Genomic DNA, 27,084 nt, shown 5'->3' with positions numbered 1-27,084 from the left:
TGTGTGTGTGTGTGATATCATATGATCAGGACGTAAAGTTAACATGATCGAGGCCAAAAACAACGCCACCTGGTGGCAGTATACCGATGACGAGGGGAGTGTAGGTGTTGTCGAAAAGATGATACAAGGACACACAGGAGTTACACACACACACACACACACACACACACACACACACGCACACATGCACGCGCAAACACACACACAAGGCGATACACGGTACTTATCCCACATGAATGATACATGCCTGCATGATCATACTCAAATAGAACGCCTCATTAGCGGATAAGCTGGATATGCTCTCTAACCTCCCCCAATCTATCTCCTCTCTCCCGCCTGTCTGGATGGCGGCCCTGATCCCCTAAATGCAGGTTATCTGTCATCAGTGACTCAGGATGGTAAATAAAGAATCATTTATCAGCCTTATTAAAGCCTCTGCACTCTCTTTCTCTCCTTCTTATCTCCGTCTTTTTCTTTCTTTATCCGTCTCTCCCCAGTCTGTCTATCCCTTTTGATCATATCGCTGCTTTTTTTTTTTTTTTTTCCTTCTTCTCTTTTCCTGACATTCATTTCTCGAGCATTCGCTTATGAATCTTTCATCTGCGCTCATGCGAGACAGGTAGGGAAGTTAAGCTCCGATGATGCCATCTCATGCTTTCTGCTGACACCCAGACCTGTGTCACAACAGGCTAACGTTAGCGCCCCCACCCCCCCCCCCCACCCCTCACACCCCCGGGCTCATCACGAGCTGACAGGAGTGGGCCGTTGGTCAGACACAGTGCTGCCAGTGCGGTGACAGATCCCCACCACACACACACACACACACACACACACACACACACACACACACACACATGAATATTGACTTCGACAAGAGGCACTTGCCCACCTGAGTGCGTAGGCAGGGATTTCTGCTTGACGCTCACACGCACGCGCTCGCTGAATGACGTGCCATTCAGCTGTCAGGGTACAAACCCAGAACTGAAGTAGACGAAACAAAAAAACCCGAGGAAACGCGATCTCGGGATTTGCAGGCAGACTCCATGTAAGCAACACCGGGGTCAGGGTTTGGTTGGCACTCGTCGCTGGTGTCTGCCAGCGCTCGGCGGCGGCTCTAACATGGCGACACGAGAGAAGGTCTCGTCCATTTCTAATGAGAGGCTGTAAACTGATTCGGGATTGACAGCGGCGGAAAATCCGCAAAGAAATTCACCAAAGCATAAATGGAGATAGATTAGTTTTAGAGTTGACGATGACAAAGCTCTCCCCTCTATGAATTATGAGGCTTTCATGTTTCCTTTTCTGAAGTCCTCTTTTTTTTCTAGCCTCATGCTAGAAGTTACATGACACCGAGCTTTGCTATCACAGTGTCTTGTGGAGCAGCAGCACAATCCTACAAAGGGGTGTTATTTGTCGGCTTGAAGCTAATCCACTGCCAGTCAACCCCCCCCCCCCCCCCCCCCCCAATCCATCTCGGCCCCCCAACTCGACAAATGGCAAAAAAACAACAACCCGACCACGACAATAAAAGTCCTTCTCCTTTGGCATTCAGAGCAGGTCAGGGGTTGGACTAAGCTTCTGAAGATGTTCACACGCATCCCCCCAGAATAGTATCTCTGTTACACCAGTGGCCTAATCCGCCACTTGAAGAGCAATTAAAAGTTTAGCCCAGACTTTAAGAAAGTAACCATGTGTGATCTTCTTTTTTCCTTCTTCTTCTTCTTCTTCTTCTTCTTCTTGTGGGCCTGTCTCTCCGGCTGCGTGCACGGGGTGAATGCTAATGGCAAAGCGCTGGCTGTGGCACTCGTCCAAAGGCATTCCCAACACACGGGGGGGGGGGGGGGTGTAGTTAAAGTGGGGTGGAGGGAGTGGATGGAAGGATCATCAAATCCTCATTTACTTATTATCTATTTGTCTTCCTTTCTTCCCTCATCTCCTTCCTTTTTATCCTCTTTCCAACTCTAGCATCTTTTTTTTTTTCCAATCCAAAGTGGTTCCCAAAGCACAAGCTGTGAGAATCGATCCCCACAGAGTTCCTCGGGAGGACATTTCGTGCCTTGCAACAACAACTTTTTTTTCTTTTTTCTTCTTCATGGCACAACCCCAGGCATAGAACGGCGTAGCAGCATTGGGGAGTTTGTGTTTTGGGTTTCCTGCTGTCTCTTTGAATTTGTTAAATAGTTTTGTCTTACTGGACACAAGTATTTTCTTCTGCCAAACGAGTGCAATAAAGGGTCAGGAAGGACTCGGGAGAACGCCAGCAGACGAGCGCTGGAGGACATTCAATTGATCGCCATTCTGTCAGACCATAAAATGGCCACATGGTAAAAAAAACAACTACTTTCACGATTTCAAAGATCGACAAGAGAGCGCTAATGGCATCATCAACGCTTAACGAGACTGCGTGTCACGTCGCCCGTAACGTCTGCACCTCCCGCACTAAAACTATTTTTAAAAGGTGTTTAAAAATGATATTATCAAGCTCGGTGCCCGTGTGTGTTGTGTGACCTCACAGCTCGCTGACATCATTTCAAATGAGAGATTGACATTCAAATCTATCGACCTCGTCTAAGTATCTACCACCGCCTCTCTTTCTTTTATTTTATTGTGTGCACAGGAGCCAGCAGCTGGACGCCCTTGTAAGACTGGGAGCTGAATTTGTTTTTTGTTTTTAAACTAAGCAGACCAGAAAAAGAAGAAAAGAAAAACACTCTGCATCTTTGTTGACTCTGAAGATAACGTTGGAAAATTCAGACGGCGAACTCGCAAGAGCCTCTTTTATCACACCTCTGTTTTTCTTTTCTTTTCTCCTGGAGTCTTTGGTGTCCTCTGGAAATGTTAGCGCGTTGTTTTTTTTTTCCTCCTCTTCGTCCTGTCTTTTTTTTATAATTTATTTTTTTTTCCCGTGAAAGAATGACCCGGGAGGGAACGTGTGCGGAGGAGTGAGGTTTGAAGGAGACGTTGAAGAGGAGCGCTGGAGCTTGACAGGGGCCAAAGCTATCAGTCAGGCTAGAACACGATACCTGAGCCTCCGCAGGCGGTCGCCCTAACAAAGCTGCAGCCAACTCCTCCGCCGACATTCCCACAATTTACTCGGCCCGAACCGGGACAAAAAAAAAGAATCCCTTTTTGAAATTCCCCAGGTCATTCACGTGACCCCCGTCCACACAGGCCTGCTTGTCTTCGACTGCAACACCATCAGCGCTCTGTTCTGCAACACGGTAATTAAGTACAACCGAGCGGCACCCAAATACAACCCGAATCCACCTCCATCGGATTCCAATTGATTTCCAGTCGGTTCACCTCGAGGGCATTCGTCTCATTTATCACTTCAACATCCGTGGATCTGGTGATCTCCGCAGCTCGCAGCGCTGGAACCGCACCGAGTTTCACCTGCATGTGAGCCGACGCAGGTTTTAGATCCCTGCAAGTATTGTTGTTTGGTGTTTTCTGCGCGTCTCCGGTGGCGTATCACAGGTCACTGTCTGGATACCCATTAAATATGAAACATGGCTTCTTAATTACAGGCTGGCCCTTTTGGCAATCGCTTCCGTACTCCTGTGTCATCTCACTCTCTCACTCTCTCACTAAGCCTCACCCCTCCCCCTGACCCCCCTCTTCTCAACTGGCCTCTTTATCTTTCTTTCCATCTCGCTATATTCAAACTTCCTCCTCCGCATCCCCCCGTTCCTCCTGGTTGACTGCAATAAGACACTGGTCCTGCAGTTTGTGTTTGCTCCCCTCGCCCCGAGTCCGACCGAGCCACAATTACTTCCTGTGGTTCTCGGTAGAGGGTCACTGCCGTCCGCCAAAGGTATTTACGGCTGAAATTACACACACCGTTTTGGTTTTTTTTCCGGCCGGACCTAACTTCACATCGTTTCATTATCCCTCGCTCCGTCCAGACGCTCTTTGCGGAAAAGGTGGGCCGAATTATAAAAGCCAGACGTCCAGAACGAGTCGCAGCCGAGCGTAAACACAGTCGCCATTGTGTGTTTCTGTGCATGTGCTGTATCACATTGGCATTAATGAGTAATGTCTGGCATGCCAAAGGAGAGATGAGTGGGGATCTTGTTAATGGGAGCTCTTTTTTTTTTTAAGGGAAAATACTTGGCATTAAAGCCGCTGCAGAACGTAAACGGTGTCATTGTTCTACAAAGGCAGAGAAAGCAATGTGTAACCCATTTAAGGTTCGCTTCTAGATAAAAGTAGACGTAAGGCTCAAACAGAGTGCTGCTGACAGCGGGCCCGACGTTTTGTTTAGGGGGAGGAGGAGGAGGAAATGAAAATCAAATCCAAGAGGTCACACATTATTGACATGAGTGGCACGGTCCTGTTTTTATTGGCTCCATGCTGCGTTGAGTCGGGGCAGCCCATGTGTTTTCCCTTTAGCATCCAGGAAATAGGCCGGGCCAGCGGCTCCCAGTCCAACCTGTGGCTTGTTTGCATTGTTCCTCTTGTGGCGGATGACGGATTTGCTCAATCACCCGTAGCTGTCGCAGCTGGATTTCAATCACGGGGGCACACCCCAAAGAGGCCCTCCGCTGTCGGGGCCCTAAAAAGAAAAGAAGTGGCTCCCAGCATCTGGCAAAAATAAAGCAGACTGGTGCCGAGTTGTAATGAAAGCCATACATTAAAAAGCTCGGCCACTCACCGGCAGGACACAGCAGGAGGTTTATGCACGTAGTTTACAAGTGTGTAAGTGTTATTTTAGCCCAAGGTTACAAAAAAATTAAATAAAAATCCATCACGTAACAGCACGTCAATAAATTCTCTCATAAGTATTTTATTTCGAAATGATGTGGCTGTCGTGACATCTCGTGTTTGTGTGTGTGTGTGTGCTCGTGTTCCCGGCTCACTCGCTCGCTGCAGAAAATTGATTGGCGGCCGAGTGGACCGGGGGAGTGGGGGGGGGGGGGGTAGGAGGTAGAGGAACCGGCATCCAAAGGGCATGTACGAAGTCAGGCTGAACAACCCGTGCGGTCTGAAAATGTCCGCTGTCTGCTGAGAGGGGGGTCAACTCGCTGCCATGTGACAGCATGGTTCGGGCTCTTTCACAGTAACAACCGCGGCCTGTTTTTTAATTTCTCCATGTTAAATCTCCCTTTTTGCGCTGCGGTATCTTTGGGGCAGCGAAGCCCCAGTTTGTGAACCGTGATTCTGAGTGTGCGCGAGTCACATAATTGTTCATTTCTGCCTGTGGTTTGGACGAGCGATGAGTCCTCCCTATGAACACTCAGGAGAAAGAGAGCTTGTGACGACCAGAAAGCCGTATTGAGATTTTACACGACATGTCAGGACAGTTCGACACACCTCGACACGCACGCACAAATGTAGCGTGAAAAGTGACAGAGAAAGAATGAGTTTTTTTTTTATTTTATTCATTTATTTAAAAGACGGCGAATGAAGGGAGCGAAGGTTGCTGTGCAGACGGTGGTTGCTGCAGATTCTAATCCAAAGCCTCCGGCGATCTCTGCATGAACTCCATTTCTGGTCTGCAAACAAATTAGCTTTTTTTTTTTTTTATCACACCTCCTCTCTCTTCTATCTCGCTCTCCCTCCAGTGAAAATAAGTGGGGAAATTCAGGTGAATAAAATCTATTTTGTTCATTTAACAATTTTTTCTTCCCGTCAGCTTCTCTCTCCCAAACTAAATTTTCCCTCGGTGTGCGCAGGCTCGAGTGTTTCTTTTCTTTGCCGCGGCCTCGCCAGCAATTCATTATGCAACACTAGTTTAATTTATATAATTAGAAAACCACGTTTCCCAAGCAGTACGGCACTCCTCTAAATCTGATCCAGACAAAGTACTTTCTTTTTTCTTTGCTTTTTTAGCCCCACACACGCTGTGGGACTTGTTAACACTCACCTCACACTAAATAAGAGTTTGGGAGAAATAGAGTAAAACTAAGCAAACAAACAAACAAACAAAAACAAACATAAAAAACACAATTTAACATCTTAACATCTCTTCAAGTGTTATTGCACTTATAGTGAGCAGTTCTCCTTCTGGGCCCCCAGTTTTAATTATGCAACAAATGTTTGACTATCCAAGTGAAATTCACATGAATATTTATATCAATTCATTTGTTGAGTGTTGATTGTAATTACATGGAAACATGATTTATTGCCAAGATTGCTGTGTTAGCCAGCCAGCCAGAGAAAGAGAAGCGGGCAGAAATATATAAATAAATGCAAATTGACACACACACACACACTAATACACAAACACGCAGAGAAAAAAGGAAGCCTATTTTTTCCCAGTGGCTTGTGGGAAAATGTCATTATCAGCCAGAGACTCTTACACAGCGTGTGCCTGGCAGAGTTACAGAAGTCCTACCAGGAAGTGTAAGTACAAGGAGGTCCACATTATCAAGGTGACCTGTCAATACTTTGTTGAGAATGTGCTATAAATCTGTGTTAGTCTTTTCCTGAAGATGTAGACATATGTCAGTCTCTCCAGTGCAATAACTAACACAAATTCGAGCAATCTCTGAAATATTTGCAGAAGCAATTTGGCGAAAATCCAGAATACAATTCCTTGATGGAGGTTCAGCTGAAAGTGATTCAGCATAGACAACTTTCAAAGTAGTTTTTTCTAAACAAAACTCGCTTTATCGACAAAAATAACTACTCATAGACATTCGGCACGGTGCTGCCACCTCTCCGTTCATCATTAGTTTTATACACACTTAGAGTTGTAGGAGACGGCATTTTGTTTTCATTCGTACAGCACATGGTGAGTGAAAAATAAGTAAACAGCATCCAAAGCCGTTGAGCTCCACGCTTCTCATATTCAATGAAAAAATAAAAGAAAGATTATGACTAAAGTATGTCTGGGATGTGCAGCACGCTTACTATTAAAGGAAGAGATTACATATGACTTTTTCAGAAAAGAAACAAAAAAAATTTAAATATTTTTTTCTCGACTTGCAATTTTTTCTAATTTCTGCATTTTACCACAAAAAAACAAATATTTTTTTGAGAAAAATCCGCCGTAAAATCAAACATTTTCGATCGCAACAGTCACAAAAGGACTTCAGGACAGATCCGTGTTGGAAAGTGCAGTTAGTGATGGCTGATAAAAGGTATCGGGTGAGGGAAGTGGAGGGAAAGACGTAAAGAGAAGATTTTTGAATAATGGGCCTCAGTCCCGTGTAATGTTCTCATGAAGGAATGAGGAAACCAAGAGGACGGAGGGAGGAGGGGGACAAAAGCAGAGGAGGACATGAGAAAGTCATGAAGTCCGGCGAGTTGCGAAAAGAGAAGACGCGGCGGCAGAAAACGCCGGCGAGCTCCGCCGGTGTTTGTGTCTAATTAATGAATGGCATTAGCCATTTGTTATGCCATTTATTCTGGTAATGACCAAGCCTGGTCCTTTCATTCCTCGCCTCACGCTCATTCTGCCTCTTTTCATTCCTCCTCTCTGCCATTACCTTTGTACGGCGCTCAGACGGTGGATTGAGAGATACGGAGAGAAGAAAGGGAAACCGGCTGAGACAGCGAGAGAGAGATCTCGGCTTTAATGACATGCTCTGTTACTGCTTAACGCGGGACACTGTTCAATAATGTGTCGGAGCAGACTACACATATTGACGGCGTGGACCCACGGCTCATCCAGGAAACCTCGTTTTTATTTTGTGCGTACGTGGTCGCGAGTCGGCGAGCCAATCGGAGCGCACTCGTCTTTCGCTCTCTGATGTCAATGTGGACCTCCTGCGGAGGCCCAACGCTTGTTTATTTGCCCACTAAAAAGAGGACAAGGTGAAGAAGTGAATGCGGCTGGGTGCATTCTTCCCTCTTTAGCTGTTATTTAACACACAGGTTCAGCAAGCAACCGTGTCTGCCGGGTCCCCCGGGCCTCAATTGTGCTTGTGAAAGACTCCCTTTGTAGGCTACCGCCGCCTCCGTGTCCCGATTACAAGGCTTTCATATTGAACGTTTTCAGGGTGAAAGAAAGGCGGGATCGTCAAAAAAAAAAGAAGCAGCTCTCCGTTTGTTGTGATAGAGGAGATGAGGTGAACGAGGGTCTGGAAGGGGACATAAACTGTTAGCTCGGATGTTTATATTAGCTGTTAGCACCGTTAGTTGTGTCCATAAAAACAAATCTAGCGAGCCAGCCTGTAACGCCACTGAAGCGTGTAATACACCCGTCAGACCACCAGAGCGGCGCTTTGCCTCAACTCTGTGTGAAAAGTCCACGAAACGATCGACCAGCTGTCGAAGAAGGAAGTTGCGTGACAGAGAAAGGTCGAAGGTAGTTCGATGGATCAAACGCAGGACTTTCATCCGGGAAGAAATCATATCCAAACCTTAACAAAGCCGTTTTTTTCCCTGAAGCTCCTTGTTTTTCACGCCTAGCCGAGGCAAAACGTGACATTGACACGGTAACCCGTAGTGGACTGATGGGTGTGTTTCACGCTTTTGGCATGATAAAGTTTTGAACTAGCACATTTCTACTACTCCTTAGCCTTCTGACCTTTGCCCCTCCCCCCTCCCCCTTTTCTAACCTATCTCTCTACCATCCTGACCCGTATCCACCCCCTCTCCACCCCCTCCAGCGGACCCAGCTCTGTAGCTGACGTCTTAACGATAAAAAAAAAAGAAAAGAAAACAGTCCCTTTTATAGTGACCCCCGGCCGTTTGGTTTCTCTTGTAGCCGTTTCGCCGAGTGACCTTCTCGGTGGTGAGCCAGCCCCAGGACCCTCACCAGCAGGGATCGCTGCAGAGCTGCTACGACAGCGGCCTGGATGAGTCGGAGACACCCAGCAGCAAGAGCTCGTCGGGCCCCCGGCTGGGCGCCCTACCCCTTCCCGAGGACAGCTACGAGAGGACAACGCCGGATGGCAGTGTCGGTGAGGCAGAGCACTTGGAAAATGGTAGGGGCAAACACTGAAAGGAGATTAAGAAACCGCTAAGATACAGGAAGCACACACGCACATACTGCCTAGAGATTTTGACGTCCGATGGTGGACAGTCTCACAAAACAGAGCGCAGAAACATATACAGCTTTACCCTTTTTTTTCCCTCAATACTCCTGTTAACCAAGAGGACATTTTCTTTGTGTGGTGTGGTGTGGTGTGGCTGTCGTGATGTGGTAGATGCTGAGACTTTTATTAAAAAGCGAAAGCCCATTGACAAACATCATTTGAAGATGAGGTCTAGGATTTTACTCTAAAAACCTTGCGCCTCTGTTTCAGAAACAGTCGGCTTATTTGATCAAAGGAGCTACATGGGGGAATATGTGTAACAGACGTATTCTTTTAGATCAACACCTTTCAGGCCGTCCTGATCCTTTTAGTTTGCTGTCGTTTTTTTTTTTTTTTTTTTTTTACTATTTTATAATTCCCGTTGAATTTGTATTTGCCGTCGAGGTTTCAGCTTGACGGGTGATAGATTCTGTATAAGATGTCTCTATCTCACCTTGTGTTCTTTGAGATAAAGTCAAAGCGGTGCAACTATGGGGGGGAGAGGGGGGGGTAGGGCGGCGAGGGGCCCTAATACTCCACCTGAATTGTTTAGTAGCTACACAGCCTACTGCTGTACTGATTTGCAATGTGTGGTTTGGCTTGAGGCCTTTACGAAGGAGTTTATTTCGCTCCAATTGGGAGATGGAAATGATGTTCTGTAGGTTGTAATGCAAAAAGAGCGTAGCCTAGAGAGGGTGAGTGGGAGCCACGGAGAAAGAGACGATTGTTTCCTGCTAAAAAAGTGCTGTATCTTTTCTTGCAGAACCTTCTCACAGCTAGCCCGAGCTAGTTTCCCTTCCAAGCACCAAAAATATGTACGAGTGTGTGTGTGTGTGTGTGGGGGGGGGGGGGGGGTATCTGGGTGTGCAGTGAGAGATGGGTGTAATGGTCCCATTCATAGTCTAGGAGTCTGAGGCGATGCTTAACAAGGAGTAGCTGTCTTGAGAGTGCTAAGCCTAAGTGCAGAGGCTTCCCCACTGCAGCTTAGGATAAGGGTATTCAAATGGATTAAAGATTCACATCCTCTCTTTTTTTAGATAGAGTTGTTTTGGGAGAGGATGTCTTATCCGATGCAAGATCGATGTAGTCGAATGTAAGGTAGCGCCTCCACGAGGTATAGACTGGACAACAACAAAAAATGGCTTTACCTTCACTGACTATCTGAGAGGGCTTAAGGGCAGTTTTGGGTTTTGTACTGACCCTTCGACAGCAAAGTCGTGCAAACCAGCCGGGCGGGAACACCGGAGTCCACGGTGAACTTTCTCAAATTTGAGCCTTAATGCAGATTAAAAGGGATTTGAAACACTTTGATTTGAGCCGATAGGGCTACCTTGTGGATATTAAAAAAAAAAAAAAATCTCCTTTTTCAGACAATAGCTACCCATGTACTGGCCAAATTAGACTTTAAAATCAAAAAGGGGCTCACTTCAATTCAGTTTCTGCTTAAAGTAATTGAACAGGGACAGTCAAAGGCACAATCAGCCTGTCAATCAAATCCCACTTTCATAATAAAAAGCGGTATAAATAGTGGAAAATGAATCCAAAAAACTGAATATTGAAAAACCCAGTCCGCTCATATATCATAAAATATATTACTATTTGAAATATTTTTACACTTCTGGTATCATGATTCCCAACCATTTTATTTTTTTCCGTTTCACCTCAGAGGGCATGTGTTGCTAATTCCACAGTTTCCCGAGGAGCGCCGGTGAAAAGTACACCGAAGCTTTTAGAGGATATTTGTTGGAGAACAGAGTCAAGGTCAATTCATGAATCAGTCTCCATCTAAGAGAAACAACATGTTCTGCTGCTGCTCGCTATCTTTAGCGAGATCGGCCGAACCGGGGTGTGTGTGTGTGTGTGTGTGTGTGTGTGTGTGTGTGTGTGTGTGTGTGTGTGTGTGTGTGTGTGTGTGTGCTAGTAAGGTTTGGAGTACGGGTGTGAGTGTAATAATTTTGGCTTGTTTTGTTCGACATATCGTTTTAAAAAAATCAGCCTAAAATAATAATAATAAAAAAAAAGAACATTTTTGCAGCATATTTATACGAATGTTACAGTTTGAGGCTGCGAGGGGAAACCGTGCGGACTCAGCAGGGTGGCCTCAGGTCTGAAGGACTCTTATTAGTCCCGTGAATCAACCCGAGGAAAATAAAGGATCTCGACGTTTCCAGTTAAAGCGTCCTTGAGGAAGCTGCTGAGCTCCCTGCTCGCTCACTTATGCGAGGTCACTCTGGATGAGGGCACGAGCTAAATACCTAAGTGTAAAGTAAAATGCAATCATCTAAGGTGAGGGCAAATATTGGCAAACTGCTTCAGCCTCTTGAGGGGGAAGCTAACTATAGTCATTAGCACCCCCCCTCCCCCTCCTTCGTGTCATAGCCGGAGCTCAAAAATAAAGAAATAAAATACCAGCGCTACATTTTCTGTGATTTTCAGAAACTGAGGGAAGTTATGAGGAAAGAGGGAGAACAAAAAGTCAGCAGATGGCTGACGGCGGCGCTCAGTGCTGACATGGGCGTCGTTAGCAACATGTAGCGGCGGACATTTACGCGTGTTACTGCTGCAGAGATTTGAGGTTCAAGTTTTTTTTTAATTTTTTTTTACCTCACTCGTCCTGCAGAGGTGGGTTAGAGGGGAGTGGGTGGGGGGGGTTAGGGGCATAGTGGCTCCACATATATATATATGTGTGTGTGTGTGTGACAGCGATGATGGTTGGGGGGGTTTTAGAAACCTAAGTATCAGTTTGAAAACCTGGAATCTGAGGGTTTTGATTTTTGTTATTGATCGCTTCCTGCCGGGGTGAAACGCAGACCAAATGTCCTTATTCTGATTCCCTGCTTTTTTGTTTTTTCCCAGCTCTGATTTAACCCGTCGTCAATCGATGTTCGCAACATCGTGCACCAACAATCACCCTCCGCTGCAGCTGCTCCCGCTCGCCTCCCACCCAATCCGCCTCCTTCCTTTCTCTTTCCACCCTGCACAGATGTGCTGAGGGAACATGCTGCTTTCTTTTTTCTTTTTTTCCTTGTGCCTCATCTCCTTCGTCAAGGTCGGGTTTCAGACTTTATTATTTTCTGTTGGGTAACTTCTTTCCATGGGGAATGTCAACAATAATAATAAAAACAGAGAACGCAACCTCTCCATCCAGGACAGATTCTTCCAGAAACAACTTTAAAAAAAAAACCAGGGAGTGCCGCGGTCACCGTGGGACTATCAGCACCTCCTTGACCTGGTCCAGACCGCACACGCAAGTCTCCGAGTTTGTTTCCAGCCGAGTGAAAGACGGTCGAAAAGCAGCGGACAAAAGAATTACATTTGTAGGTTTCATTTCCTTTTTAAGAACACAAACGACATTATTTCTACTCTAATTCTCGAGGAGCGCTGAGCTCCGTGTAGCGCTCTACCGTGTGCCCCCCCCCCCCAGCCTCCCTCTGTATGTTTCATGAAGTCTTGATCTTTTTGATGCACAGCTGGTTCGCTCACTTATTCATAAGCTTACGCTGGTGCTCATCAGATATTCATAAACGCTGAGTGTTTGGAGTCAAACACCCGATTAGACCATTATCCATGTCAAAAGCGGCCGTCCAGATGTTAACGGTGTCGTCGGCGGGTCCGAGACTTGAGGCTCGATTATTGATCTCCACAACGGCAAAGGAGGGGGAGGGAGGGGGGGGGTTAAGTTTTCTTACTGTGTTAGTTCTAGTAAACCTAAAAAAATAACACGCTTTCCACACGTCGCCCTTTTCATGATGAGCGAGGTTGTCTGAGGTGTGAAACCTGCTGAATCAGAGACGCTGAAGATGCGATGCCGTGTTTCAGCGCTCGTTGCTGCGGGGTCACGCTGCCGAGGGTCGGTCCTGTTTTTATCCAGAGCAACAATCATTATCGAGTGCTGACATTTTTTTTTTTTTTTTTTTTCCATATTGCGAGGTTTCATCCCCTCCCCTTATGATGATCTCCGGGAGACGCGTTAGTTTACTGAACTTTTTATCGACCGCTATATCACAGCGAGCCTCTCGGAGACGCCGGATCTCGTCCGTGTGCCGGCTGCAAAGACAGATGAATAGTGCAACTTTATTGTAGCCTCTAAGAGAGTAATAGCATGTCCTACTGGCAACCAACGTTAGCATGCCTCCCACGTTTCCTTTCTGCTTTGGCTGCCAGACAACCACCAACAACCCCCCTCAGAGCAAACACACACACACACACACACACACACACACACACACACACACACACACACAGAGAGAAGCCAGACTCTATCTCTCTGCTGTCTCTCCTGCTGAGAAATCTTGGGGGTACCACCCTCGGATTACAAACATCATCATTTAGTGTTGGCCGGCCGCTCTGATAGAGTCGGACAGACAAGTTGCGCGTCGCAGCAGTTATCAGTCAGGTGGTCGGCGAGTACACACACACACACACACACACACACACACACACACACACACACACACACACACACACTCTTCTGCAAACAAACAAACTCGCACCAAAAACAACACGCATGTTAAGCAACGACACACATGCTCAGTCACATAAAAACAAATTAAATTAGCTCTCGCCATCTTTCGCACATATTCACGCACTCTTCAATCAGCCCAACGAGCCACTGAATCATTTTCCAGCCCCGTGAAGCACCTCACTAGATCACTCCACTCTTGTTGTTTCTCTCTTTCCGAAGCGTTGCCCGTTGGAATGCTTCTTAGCCTGGTTAATAATGTGTATGTGTGTGTGTGTGTGTGTGTGTGTGTGTGTGTGTGTGTGTGTGTGTGTGTGTGTGTGTACGTCTGTTCATTAGGCAAGCCCAATTGTAAGGCCAGATGGCAAAGCGAGTTTGTTTAATTAAAACCATTCATATTTCAAGAGCCGAGCGGCAGCAGCAGCGCTGGTCTTAGGTCTGATTTCCCTCAACTTGGTGGAGGGATGTGTGTGTGTGTGTGTGTGTGTGTGTGTGTGTGTGTGTGTGTGTGTGTGCCCCCTCGCGTTATCAATCAGCATGTTGCACACAGATCCCCCCCCCTCCCACCTCCCACCCCGACCCTCCCATTTCGTATTTCCCCAAGGTCGCGTGTGTGCAGCTAGGATCTAAAAAAAAACAACAACAAAAAAAAACACTCCCGACAATTAATCTGAAAATTTAAATGAGGACAGAAATTAAAGAAATGATAATCAGTTAAACATCTGAAACAAACCGACACACACACAAAAAAAAAGTCTATAAAGGTTTTGTGTGTTTGTACATTTGTGCAGCAGGGTTGGTATTCGCCGTGCGCCTGCAGTCGTGTCTCTCGTTCATTCCCATCTGTCCCTTATCCCTCAACCCCCCCCCCCCCCCCCCCCCCCATCGTATTTCTTTTTGTGATATCCTCAGGCAAGGCGACAGCGAGGGAGATAGCAAGAACAAGAGAACCTGGTGAGATGATGTGAGAGAAAGCACTGAGGGGAACGCCAGAGAAAAAAAAAGAAAAGAAAAACCGACAGAGTAAATGAGTAACACGCTGAATCGAGAGCCCAGAAATGGATCGAAAAGGATGGGGAGGTTGGAGAGAGAGAGGCGGAGAGGGAGGGGAAGTTAATAGAAAACAGGAAGAGAGATTGGAGAATGAGAAACAGAAGGAAGAGGAGGAAAAAAAAAAAAACCAGAAAGTGAGGGATGGAGGTTACATGCATGGAGAAGTTGCCAGCAGGGAGTGGCGGTTGACAGAGAGATGATTGATCACTGCTCAGCTGAAGCAGGCAGGTATTCAAATCACACCCCCGGTGTCCCATCCTCCTCCGTGTGTCTCCTCTTCACACGACGGTAACCCCCCCCCCCCCCCCCCCCGGCGCAGGTCTGAACTCCAGAAAAACACGCCGCCCAGACAGAATCCCAAATTCAGGAAAACTTGTTTTTAAAATGAAGTGCTAGAAAAGAATCTGTTCCTTTTTTTTTTTTTTTTTAAAGGAGCTGTTCAAGCAAAATAAAAAGTGCAAAACGAGACCTGCTCTCATTCACTTCTATCGGTATAACTCACCGCGTGGGGAGTTTGGGGTTTTTGAGATGCATTAACCAAATAGAAGTGCTTTTAATTTGAGCCTGAGGTGCTCACAACGCTGAAAAATATTAAGCGGCGTCTACAGATTACTCCAGATAATCCGCAGACTTCACTCAGGGCATTTTTAATCATCTAACATAGAAGAAGTCTCATTATGTAAAGCTGTTGTTCCCAACCTTTGGCTTGGGGACTTGGGTCATAAGATTGATCTGAGGGGGTCACGGGTGAATTACATGTACATTTTAATTTTTTTTTTGCAAAACAAAGTAAATTAAATCAAACTTAGTTGTTACTGGATGTTTCTGAATTCAGCCGGAGGTGTGACTATGAGTGTGAATGGCTTTCTTTCTGTCTCCCTGTGTTGGCCCCGCCTCCATCCAAAAGTCAGCTGGCATTGGCTCCTTGGCCCTGTTAGGGGTCCAGATAACAGACGAAGGCAGATTTTATTTTATTTTGAATTTGTAATTTGGTTGAACTACCACTTTAAACCAACTAAACAAAAAAGTATGCCAATGATATAAAAATGAGGGACGGAGACAAGTTATGTTTCAAGACCTGAAACAGAAAAGACTTGCTGACTCTTTAAAATGAGTCCCCGCGATGTGAGTTACAAAGCAGCCTGCCAAAAAAACAGAAACGTATACACACACACACACACACACACACACACACACACACACACACACACACACACACATTGTGGACGTCCGAGTACAAATAATGGAATTGTCGCTGCGGTGTTTTGTAAAGCCAGAGGCGGACTGACACTGACTCCTGACCGAGATTACAAAAAGCCATTCAGCTGCCTCACAAACACAGATACACCGGGAAAAAAAACAGAAAGCCATTTAGTTTAAGAGTGAAAAAGTGAAGCCCACTTGATATCGCGGCTTGAGAGTCGGTACAATACAGACAATTTGAAATTCTCATGCAAAGAAAGACGGCAGGAAAAAAACACAGAAAAGTGTCATTGTCAAGTAATTGTAATAAAAGCCGGTGAGAGGCGGCCATGTTGTTTTCAGAGGGAATCGGTGCGATTCGAAGGTGGTTGTCGGTCGCGTTTCTACATCTGCAATCTGGAGTTGATAAAAGCCGGCGCTTCTGTAGCAGACGGAGAGAGAAAGAGAGCAGAATGGGTTTTCACGGCACTGCAAGAGACATGACTGTGTTTTCAATGAGAGCCTACAGTCACAGGCCGCCGTCGGCACGTTGCGTTTCTGGGGCCCTTTTTAGGTGCAGCCGAGCGGAGACTCGCAATTTGGCTCGTCTCCAAATGGCCCGGCGCATTTGTTACGTTCGAAAAAAGAAAAAGAAGAAAAATGACTTTCTTGGACGGCTGTTGGTTTGGAAAGCACCCGGAGCTTCTCAAGATATCATCACTCCTTCGCCGTGTGTCAGGTGTTGGTGGGGCGGTTTTCAATGAGGACAATTAAACACCTCCGAGGCACTCAGCCAAAGCCTCCCGCCCCTCCGCTCCACTTCCTTCCCTCCCAGGCACTCCGTCTTCTGCCTATTTTACTCCTTCTCCTCCTCCTTTCCGCTCCTCCCGGTCATCTTTCCCTCGTGTTAACTTTCCTCCTCTTTTTTGTGTTTTTTTTTCATTCTCGGCGTCCCGGTTGGCGAAGCATGGTGTTTTGCCAGATCGTGCCGGAACATCAGGTGTGCAGCTTTGGGACGCAGTGGGAGCCGTGTCTTCCCCCCAGTGTGAGGTGGTCTACAAGCACAGGGAGGGAGGGAGGAGGGGAGGGAGGGGAGGAGGGGAGGCGACACTGCAAGACAATGCCGACAATCTCACTCGCCCGACTGCAACTGTTAACTTATTTATTCGTGCAATTTTTACGACTTGGGAAAAAAAAAAAAAAAAACGTGGGCCGAGCATCCGAAGGAAGGACCACGAGTGTGTGTGTGTGTGTGTGTGTGTGTGTGCATGTGTGTGTGTGCATGTGTGTGTGTGCATATGCTGCTAACTTCACACCAGAAGCCGATCTGAGAGGAACAACAAGAAAAGACAAAGAATGAAGGCCTTCTTCTTCGTTCTTTCTATTTTTTTATATTTTTCTCACTTCAGGGAATTTGTTGAAAAAGGCACAAATAAACAGAATTGTGAAAAACACACACACACACACACACACACACACACACACACACATACACACACACACATACACACACACACACACACACACACACACACACACTCAGGTGTTCACACGTTCTGCAGGCCCGACACCAAGCTGGGGCCACTCATGCATTCATTCATGCATTTGCCAAACATACTATACTTTATGTGCAAACACCGTCTCTCACCCCCCGCCCCCGTTCCCCCTCACCTACTCCCCCACTATCTCACAGTTAAAGCCACAAATCCATGCATAATAAACTGTGGCTGCTTTTTTTTTTTTTTTTTTTTTTTTCTTGCTGCTCAACAAATTCTTTCCACACATTTGAGAACTTTCACAAAGAATTCAGATTTTTCTAAAACACAGCAGATCCATGTGATTACAGAACGACAGAAAACCCGACCGGACCGACTGGAATGGCCAATGCACATAAATCTGACTTCAGTTTCAAGAAGCTTTGCCAAAGTTGGAAAACAATATCCTTGTGACTGTGACTGTGTGTGTGTGTGTGTGTGTGTGTGTGCGTGTGTGTGTGAGATTGAGAGAGAGAGAGAGAGAGAGAGAGTTTCCGTTTGAATCTGAGCTGTGACTCTTTGATTTTTAAGGTAGGAATTGCAAATCGCGTCCCATTTTCTTTGTGCACGAGCTGACTCGTGCGTGTTCCCGTTCGTCTTTCACATTATGTATGGTTGGCTCCCAGCATCGCCGGCAGCTTAACCTTTGACCTTTGCAATACTTTACATTGGGGTTTTAGTGGTAAAAAAAAAACTAACAAAAACAAAACATACATATATATATATATACACCTATATATACATATCCATAAACTTTTGCTTTCTAGCTTCCTGTTGCCACTTTGTGTGCACCCACATGTGCCTATTTACAGAGCGCTTGCTGTGCCACATCTCCAGCAGGCTTGGCTGCGGACCGGCATTCCTTCTGGGAGAGGATTTTTGTCCGGAAGCTCCTCGCTCTGCCAGCAACGTCGGCTGCTACTGCTAATTGATAGCAATTAGGTCGCATTATTTAAGAATTTGACATCATGTTCGCCTTTAATCGGGCTGGTTTGATGAGTCAGAGACGCGGCTAAATGCTGTGAGACTGTCAGAGCACGGGCAAAACAAATGCCTGTTTGCTGCGGGCGTTATTTAAAGAAGCTAGTGATGATCTGTGTATGTGTGTGTGTGTGTGTGTGTGTGTGTGTGTGTGTGTGTGTGTGTGTGTGTGTGTGTGTGTGTGTGGATGGCCTTGTTGTGTTGTGTGCTGTTAATGGAGAGTACCTTATTTCTTTGATCATGAGATATTAGAAGCCAGCAGCAGTTGTTGATTCAGGGTTTTAACATGCAGCTAAAAGCTCCAAAAAAAACAAATATGAAACAGACGTTTAGATATTTTTAAAGGTCAATCATTAACATGTTTAACATCTTTTTTTCTGACCAGATGTTAATCAGCTACCAGATGTTTCCTAACACACTCAAGTGATTAACAATACGGTACAACATAGCTGTAAATCCTGTATTTACGACCCCAGTTACACAACGTGTTCACGAGAAGAGTCCGGATACAAACGCTGCGGAAGTACATTTTTCGTTGGACAGGAAGTTGATCTATTGTACTTTTAGTTGTATACATGCAAGAGAGCCAATGAAAAAAACAACTATGGATTGGTCAAAGTTGTCATTTCGACATTTAAAGTCGATTGATTCACGACGTCAACTGGAAGCCTCGTTTTGATCCGCTACCGTTTGCCCTGCTAAAGTTACAGCTTAATATAAACGTAACACTTCCCGTGTCTATTTCAAATTAAAAGCTCTCGAGCATTTTACTAGACAGGAAGCCTTCGTTTCTTAATAAGGTTTCCAGAAGTCGTCCTTTCTTTTGCCGTTGCCTGGCGGCGCTTCGTCTCACGACTTTTACGACCAAAAGGCTCTCGACTTCCATTTGAAGACGACAATAAAGCATTAATCAAGTGTTTACGCTTTAAACTGCTTATAAATGCTAAATACGGGTGAGAGAAAGTGGTGTGGATCGATACTGACTGCAGAAGGAAAATGTGCATGTGGAGTACGTGTGTGTGTGTGTGTGTGTGTGTGTGTGTGTGTGTGTGCTCATGCATTTCAGCACATGCATCTGAATCCAAGCAGCGATGCATCATACTCTCAGCGGTGCAACAAGACTACCGCAGCCCACCAGAACTTATTTTTACTTCCAATCCTTCCTCTCCCTCTTTTACTCCCCCCCTCCCCCCCTCCTCCTCCCCCTCCTCCTGCTCTTCGCCTTATAAAAATAGATGAAAGCGTGTAACAATGGAAGAAGGGGGGATTATCCTCCCGCTCTCTCCTTCTTCTCGCCTCCTCCTCTTTGAGGGACACAGTTAATGTGTCTCATATGGTGGAAAGGTGGCGAGGGAGGGAGGGAGGGAGAGAGGGAGGGAGTAAGTGTGTGGGGGGGGGGGGTGAAAGAGTGGGAAGGAAGGATTGAAAATGAAAAGCTAACACACACCGTTTATAAAAAGAGAGTCGGACTCGTGGCAGAGTTGTGTTAGAGATCTCCACAGGCCGCGACCTTTGACACCGGGCAATGCTGGAGGAGGGTTTTACACACACACACACACACACACACACACACACACACACACACACACACACACCCCTCTCTCCAAACAGAGAGACACGCTCCGTTCACCTGCCGGGACAATATCCTCCCGAGCTCCCGAGGAATTTCATTATTTTCTCTCCTTATTTCCCTTCAGCTGGAATCGTTTTCCAAAGGAAAGTCCTCATGGACAGCATTTACTCACATATGTATCACTGTCCAAAATAAAAAAAGAAAAAAACCCCCCTTCGAAAGCAGACGTGCGAGATATATCGTTCTACTTCCAAGAGGTGAAAACTAAGAATGCTCATTATTTATTTTTCCACCCTCAACAACCTTTCCTGTGGTTCACTCAGAAGTCACAGAGAGTTGTGCTGGACTTAATGCATTTTGCAAGAGACATTTTTTTTTTTTTTTAACAAAGGCTCTTCTATTTCGTCCATCGTACCGGTTTCCCTGGCGACTGCGAGGCAAGGCCAGCATTAGCACCATACATGTTTCATGTAGGCCGTTAGTTCACCCTACTTAAGACACTTCGCTCGCTGAGCCGTTCGCACGCTCAAATTGGTGCGGTTTGTATAGGTGTGTGTGTGTGTGTGTGTGTGTGTGTGTATGTGTGTGTGTGTGTGTGCGCTGCTGGTGCTTGTTCTGTGTCTGTTTCTCTCTTGTGAGTGTGAAGCTGCTTGTTTATGCGTTGTTGACCCCATTTAAGGGGCTTTTTCTGCTATTGTGCCGTCTGTCCTCGCTCACAGTGGGAACACTGTATACATATAGCAGCTGTATAAAGGACACACAAAGGAGAAACTCTATGAATGTAAATACCTCCCCCCCCCCACCCCCTCCACCCAAGATGTATTTTTTTTCCCCTCCTTCATAAATACCTGTTTTTTTTTGTCCTATCTTCGAATGCAAGGATTTGAAGTTAAAGCAGTACACCAGAACAGATAACACACCGCTGGGCTCCGCTGACAGCTCGGGAATTATTTGGGGCCACTGTGTGGTGGTGGTGGTGTGCCCCCCCCCCCCCCCCCCACACACACACACACACCCACCACCTCCAGCTCCTGGATGAATATGCATCGGCAACCCAGTAATTGAAGCGCCAAGTCAACTTGAGCCCGTGACTTGACACATTTCCCTGAAGTCTGCGTCCATCATATTTTGCTCGCCACTCCCTCCTCTGTGCTGTTTTTTCCGAAGCACCTGGGCACGCAGGCGAGGACGCCAAACACGCATTCCAGATCCTGCCCTTCCCTCCAGGTGTGGATGTTTCTTTTTTGTTTTGTTTTTTCACCTCGAGTTCACAAAACAAAACCCCAGAAAAAGGATTCTCTTCTCCTTTTGTGTGCCATTCAGCGTGACAGCCGTCTTTTTAAGCCTTTAAATGCTGCAATCACCTCACAAAGCAGCGACTCTGCGGTCCTTAAAGCACGACTTCCTGTGAGGGCTGAGGAGACGCCAAAGTGGCAGTCAAAAAAAAAACCTAAAAAGAACCTTCACAGTGGGGAAAAGCACCAAGGAGCCAAAACACATCAGCGGACACAATCAGAGCAAAGTAACGTGACACTAAAAAGCAAACAATGGAGGTAGAATGCGGTGAGAGGAAAGCCAGGTGAGTTGTTTTGCTTTCCTCGAGGGAGGGGGGGTTTATAAAGAAAAGATTAACCCTTCAAACAAATGCCAAAGGGGCACACCTGTTTCTGTGGCAAAGTGTGTGACTCTGTCTGCTTCCTGGCCTTTTGTTTGCCGTTTCCCGCCCGCAGGCTAATGGCTACCTTGAAGGCTAAAACAATAGCATTTATCTGGTCTGTAGCCCCAGCCGACCCTCAGGCGATCACTTCAGCAGAGGTGGAGAGACTAGTTCCAGATGTGTCTCCACGGGGGGCAACAGAGGATCGGGTTTAAGTGCAGGAAAACTAACCTGCGAGCAACGGTCAACAGAGGATTGTTGTTTGAAAGAAGTTATTCTTCATAAGTATATTATATGTTTGACTTTTATCAATCGTGAGTAGAGAAGTGAGAAGAGACAGTGACATGATGACAAAAGCCCCCCCCCCCCCCCCCATCCCTCCCTCCCTCCCCACACGGAGCATCCTAATCCAGATGATGTGCCTGCAAATCCACTCACAGTAACCGCACGTAAATACATATGTACCAGATTTAAAACAAAATAAATCTCTTTAAGTGAACACCCTGAGATCAGCTTTTCGGCAAACACATCGGATCGCCTGGAAGTCAACGTGAGGGGTTCGCGTTGTCGTTAGAGGAACTCACGCAGGCTGCAAAAAAAAAAACCCTCTACGATAAAATAAGCGCTCCGTTTGGATCGGTTTCAAATTAACACTGGAGCTGGTGTTTAAAAGAGGGTTGGTTTTTTTTGTCGTTGCACCACGCGAGTTTCAGATTCTTCACCGCAAATGTGCACAAGAGGCTGTAAGGACGCAGAGCATATCGATGTTTAGCCCGCCTGCCCACACACGACGTACAACTCGGATGGCAACGTCTTCTGGAAGTGACAGATTGGGTTCATACAACTGCGTAGGGAAACAAGTTACAGTTATTATCCAGTTAGAGAGCTGATATGATGAACTCGTTCTCAAGCTACTCTTTGGGTAGTCATCACACACACACTCACACACACACACACACACACACACACACACACACACACACACACACACACACACACACACACACACACACGTGTCTGTTTACCTTTTCCGTAGCTGATAAAATAACTCGAGACATTAAACTCTGTTAACAGGTCGCTGGGACGCCTGGAAAATAAAAGAAAAGAGATGAGGGAACTGAGTGGACGCTGATGAACCACCTCGAGTGATGTCACCAGAGACGTCAGCTGTGGTGGTGCTCAGATTGCATCATGGGTAATGGAAATGCCAGGGTTTGATGAGAAAGAATTTGTGGATCAATTTCAGCATAGATATATATTCTTTGTGCGTCTGAGTGTGGTACAGTCGGAGTGTGACGCTAAAAGCACTATTTTAAGTTCACACTTTGATCTTTGTTCACAATGACGTTCGCCAAGACTTTGAATAAGAATCAAAGCGTTGACACTGAAGTTGTGCTTTTGGAGAATTGAGTGCGACGGTATGATTTCCAGCGACGGTGATAGGCTGAGGTGAACGATGGATCCGTCGCCCCACACGTTGAGAATCTGAAGTCCAGCCAGGGCAGCATAAATCATCTGAATCCCTGAGTGATTGCAGACAAGAGCAAGGGCACACATGCACGTCTACATGGCTGCAAACAAACATAGACGCACACCTCAGCTTTTCGACCCCCCCCCCCCCCCCCCCCCCCCCCACACACACACACACACACATCACTGCTCTTAATCACTCATCTTTATATGAAAAAAAGATGCTGCACTGCTTTAATAGCTGACGGGGCTCGGGCGAAGTTTAATCTTAATCACAAACAGCCGCAGATTACGAGCAGCGAAGAACAGATGTTTTCAGAGCCAAAATTGCATTTTCCAGACATTTCTTGATTGTTTGTGGGGTTTTTTTTCTCCTCGGTGGTGTTATTATTTTTATTATTATTATTACTGCCCCTGCTTTTGGGTGATTTCATTTCGGGGTCTTATACGCATTATCTGGGTTTAAGATTAGCTGACCAATCCCCCCCCCCCCCCCTCCCCTGCAGCCCCAAAAAATAAATTGCTCCTGTCAGGACCTTTCATTAGCGTCGAAGACTTAATCCACCTCAATACATACATGCAGTAATCCTCCTCTCCTCTCCAAAAGACCAAAAGCTGTCAAACTCTCATGTTCTGTGGCTGAACTTTGCACAAGGACAAAGCAATTTGGTTCTAAAGCATCAGAGGAGGAGCAAGATGGTGTGTGTGTGTGGAGGGGGGGGGGGGGGGGGGGGGCTTGAGGAGGCAAACGGAAGGAGGCTGCTGCAGAGGGGTGAAAATGTACACAGCGAATAAACAGATTTTTTTTTTTTTTTTACCAAGAGACTGGGACTATGAAACACGCTGAGCTCCTTTTGGTTGGTTTTGGGCTTTGATAGAAAGCCTGCGAGCCGAAGAGTTTATCCTCTGGCAAAGGTGAGGATGGAAGAGAGGAAGGAGCGAGAGACAGAGGCTCGACGTGGGAGTGTGCAGACGCCATTGTATTCTCTTCAAGGTGTTATGCAACCGGAGGAGCAGACTCTTCCTTTTTTTTATTTAAGATTAATTGTGTGTGTGTGTGTGTGTGTGTGTGTGTGCGCGCGTGCATCCTCGCACACACTGGCAGGAGATTGTGTCAGTCTAATCTGAAGTGCTGATTGAACAAAAAAAAAATAAAAATAATGACAAACAAAGAATGAGCAGTTAAGATCCGGAGAGCACTTCCCCTAATGAAATGCAACATCTGACACATTTTCACGCATGCACACACACTAAATGAATCTCTGCTCTCTGGAGCTGCTTAAAAAGAAAAGAAAGAAAAAAAAAAACTTAAGAAATCAATTGCTTTTCTCTTACTAGATTGTGTTTGATATATATAGTGTGTTTGTGAAACTAATATAAAGAGCAGTGGCAGACAAAAGAACACGTGTTCGAGCCGGGATGCAACGGACCAATCTGAGTGCAGAAAAAATAAGGAGGTTATTTGTGGTATCTGGTGGCAAAAGAGGCCAAAACATACACGAAGTTTCCTACCATTTCCTAACATGAAAAAAAAAATCACTGACTAATGTGCGTCCATGAAGAAAACAACACAAGGCTGGAGAAATGCAAGAATAATGTGCTGCAAAAAAAAGGGCAAATGCTCACAACCCACTCAGTGACACCAGGGTTTTGATTTGGGAGCATGATATATATGTGTGTGTGTGTGTGTGTGTGTGTGTGTGTGTGTGGACTGTAAAGGTCCACTGGACAGCGCTCGCTTTACTCACCCTGACAGGCAGAGTGCTGTAAAAAATTGCACCATATTTCCTCTCAAGTTTTTTCTGATACTGAGAAGCAATGTTTTCACAGCTGCCTCGCTCTCCGTGTGAATGTACTGTATGTGCCAGTACCTTTTGTGTGTGTGTGTGTGTGTGTGTGTGTGTGTGTGTTTGCATACTATTTTTTCTCACTTTTTTTTTTTTCTACTTGATGTGAGCTGAAAATGAAAAACAAAAACTAGGTGCCAACTGTTGGAGGCGCAGAGAGACGGATAAGTGAGGGGTACTTCTTTGTTCCACAAACTTCTCCCCTTCCCTCCCTCCCTCCCTCCCACCCCTCTTGTTGTCTCAGATCTGTCCACCCCCCCACCCCCCTTCTTCTCCTCAGACATCTTGTTTATGCACAATATCCTCCAATACCACGCACAGAGTAATCAGAGCCACCCCTCCACCCCAAGAAATGTTATTTAGGATATTTTTGGGGGGTGGGGGGTGGGGTGGCTGGGTGCATATTTGATTGAAAATTGGATTCTCGCCTCTCGATGGCCGTTCGCAAGCGTGTGAAACACAGACGCGGCCTCCTCTGTATCCAATTAGAAGCCACTCATCTATGATGACAGCACTGTGTCGACAGAGAGGGTGGGTGGTGGTGGTGGTGGTGGGGGCGGGGGGGGGGGGTAGCCGCTACTGCAGCTAATAATAGACTAATAACTCTGACAATGTCTGTGAGCGCTGCGAGATGTTTCAGCAGTGTGGGAAAGTTTCAGGTTGTTATTGCCAGCGTGTTTGGTGCAGATCTGCATACGAGTCCGTGTGTCTATAAAAGGGTTCATGAGAGGAGTGAGTCACCAACGGGAACAAACGGCATATACCATCACACGCCAATATGCATTCAACCAATACCACAAAGGGGTTTTTCCTCTCTCATCAGACTGTCCCAGTTTCGTCATAACGCTCATTATCATTCTGTTTATCAGGCGCTTTATAACTGCTGATGAAATCACGTTCCTGCAGAAGACAAATCCGACAGAAAAAAAAAAAAAAAAGCAAAGCTGCAGATAGTTTCCAGATTAAAATTCTCACTGTGCATGAAACCCCTTGTCTCCCCCTCCATCCTTGACTACAGCACTTCTTTTCCTTTTTCCAGAGCTGGTAAGAAAAGAAAAAAAACCAGGGTTGCGTGTTTTCCTGCTCATGTTGCTCGGTAGCCAGAGCGCCCCATGTTCCAGCAGCGCAGTACAAGCAGGAGCTATCGATCCAGACGCTGCAGACAACCTTGGCTGTCGAAGGGCAGATATTTTGCGCCGTTTTTTTGTTTTTTTTTGCTCGACCTGAAGTCGTCTCCCGTCTTGTTTTAATAACAGAAAGCGTCATTAATGATGCTATTTTTTTTTTCCCCCGCCGGAGACCTGGAAAGGTCTAAATGTTTCGCGAGTTAATTGTGCATCCCGGTGCGACGCGAGGGCGGTTTGGATTCTGCAGGCGAGGCCGTCGCACCTGCTCGCAGAAAGCCGCCGCGAATGAAGATAAAAAAAAAAAGAAAAAAAGGAGTAGCTGGAGAGCACTTCTCTAATAATAGAAGTTTAGGTCTGGGAGCAAGGCAGAGTGAGAAGAGGTGTTTGCATAATGGGAAAAGCTAGTGTGTGTCACGGTGTGTTATTGTGTGTCCTGTATGAGTGCGCACGACAGAAAGTGAGGAAGGATAAAATATATATATATTTTTAAACCACGCTCTTTTGTCTCCTCTCGCTGCCTACATCACCTCGGCTGAACCGTCACCCCGAAAAACCAGCAGCTGACTACCGGGAGGCCGACGGCGAAGGGACACAGTAATGTGTGTAAATGTCAAAACCTTCTTAAACAAGTCTCTCACCTTGGCCACCATTCTGCCAAAACTCTGCCCTCATTCACCTCGCAGGAGGCCGGCGGAATAACACTGAACTGACAGAACGACGGGGGTGGGGGGGGATAGTGACCGCTGCATTTCTGTGGCAATTTTGACATCTTTATATGCATCAGTAGCAGCACATATAATGCAGGAACATTATTTCTATTCAGGATGTGCATATAAAGGTGATTTAGAATTAGAAACACGGACTGTATATAAAAGCTCTGAAAAATCTGTCCAATCCCCAGAGTGCCTTAAGCTGCAGTACCACAGAGTGCCACTAGGGGCTGGCTCCGAAAACAGAGCGACGAATCGCTCCTCTCCCACAAACCAACAGCTGACGTCACGTTTTGCTGCCGCTTGACTAGAAACGCAAAAATTCTGGGCGACAATTTCTCTCAATTTACAGTTGAATACAGTTACAATCAGCAACTTACACCAGTTCTATGTCTAATTTCTATTTTCTGTCAGTGTTTAAAAATGACGACCTGGAAAATGTAACTTATGTGTTTTAGAAGATAAATCTAGGTGTTTAAAAATGACGTGATCTTTAAAAAAAAACTAAAAAAAAAAAAACA

General features: G+C 46.1%; 1 protein-coding gene across 6 annotated transcripts in view; it reads left to right on the top strand.

Annotated features, from left to right (window-relative positions):
* Nucleotides 1-27,084, top strand: part of pcdh7b (protocadherin 7b) — a 109,434-nt gene that overhangs the window by 42,523 nt on the left and 39,827 nt on the right. For 2 of the 6 annotated variants that reach the window (XM_069169765.1, XM_069169768.1), the window contains exon 2: nt 8,657-8,852. The exons of 2 other annotated variants lie outside the window; for them this stretch is intronic. In XM_069169765.1, coding sequence (XP_069025866.1) covers nt 8,657-8,852 — 196 coding nt within the window. Of the gene's footprint in view, nt 1-8,656; nt 8,877-27,084 lie in introns of all 6 variants that reach the window. 2 more of the 6 variants (XM_069169764.1, XM_069169767.1) reach the window with 1 other exon arrangement.

Source organism: Embiotoca jacksoni, unplaced genomic scaffold (genome assembly GCF_022577435.1).
Source record: "Embiotoca jacksoni isolate LCO1_2020_lvr unplaced genomic scaffold, fEmbJac1.0.p SCAF_47, whole genome shotgun sequence".
NCBI lineage: Eukaryota > Metazoa > Chordata > Actinopteri > Embiotocidae > Embiotoca > Embiotoca jacksoni.
This window is presented reverse-complemented; position numbering and strand designations above follow the sequence as displayed.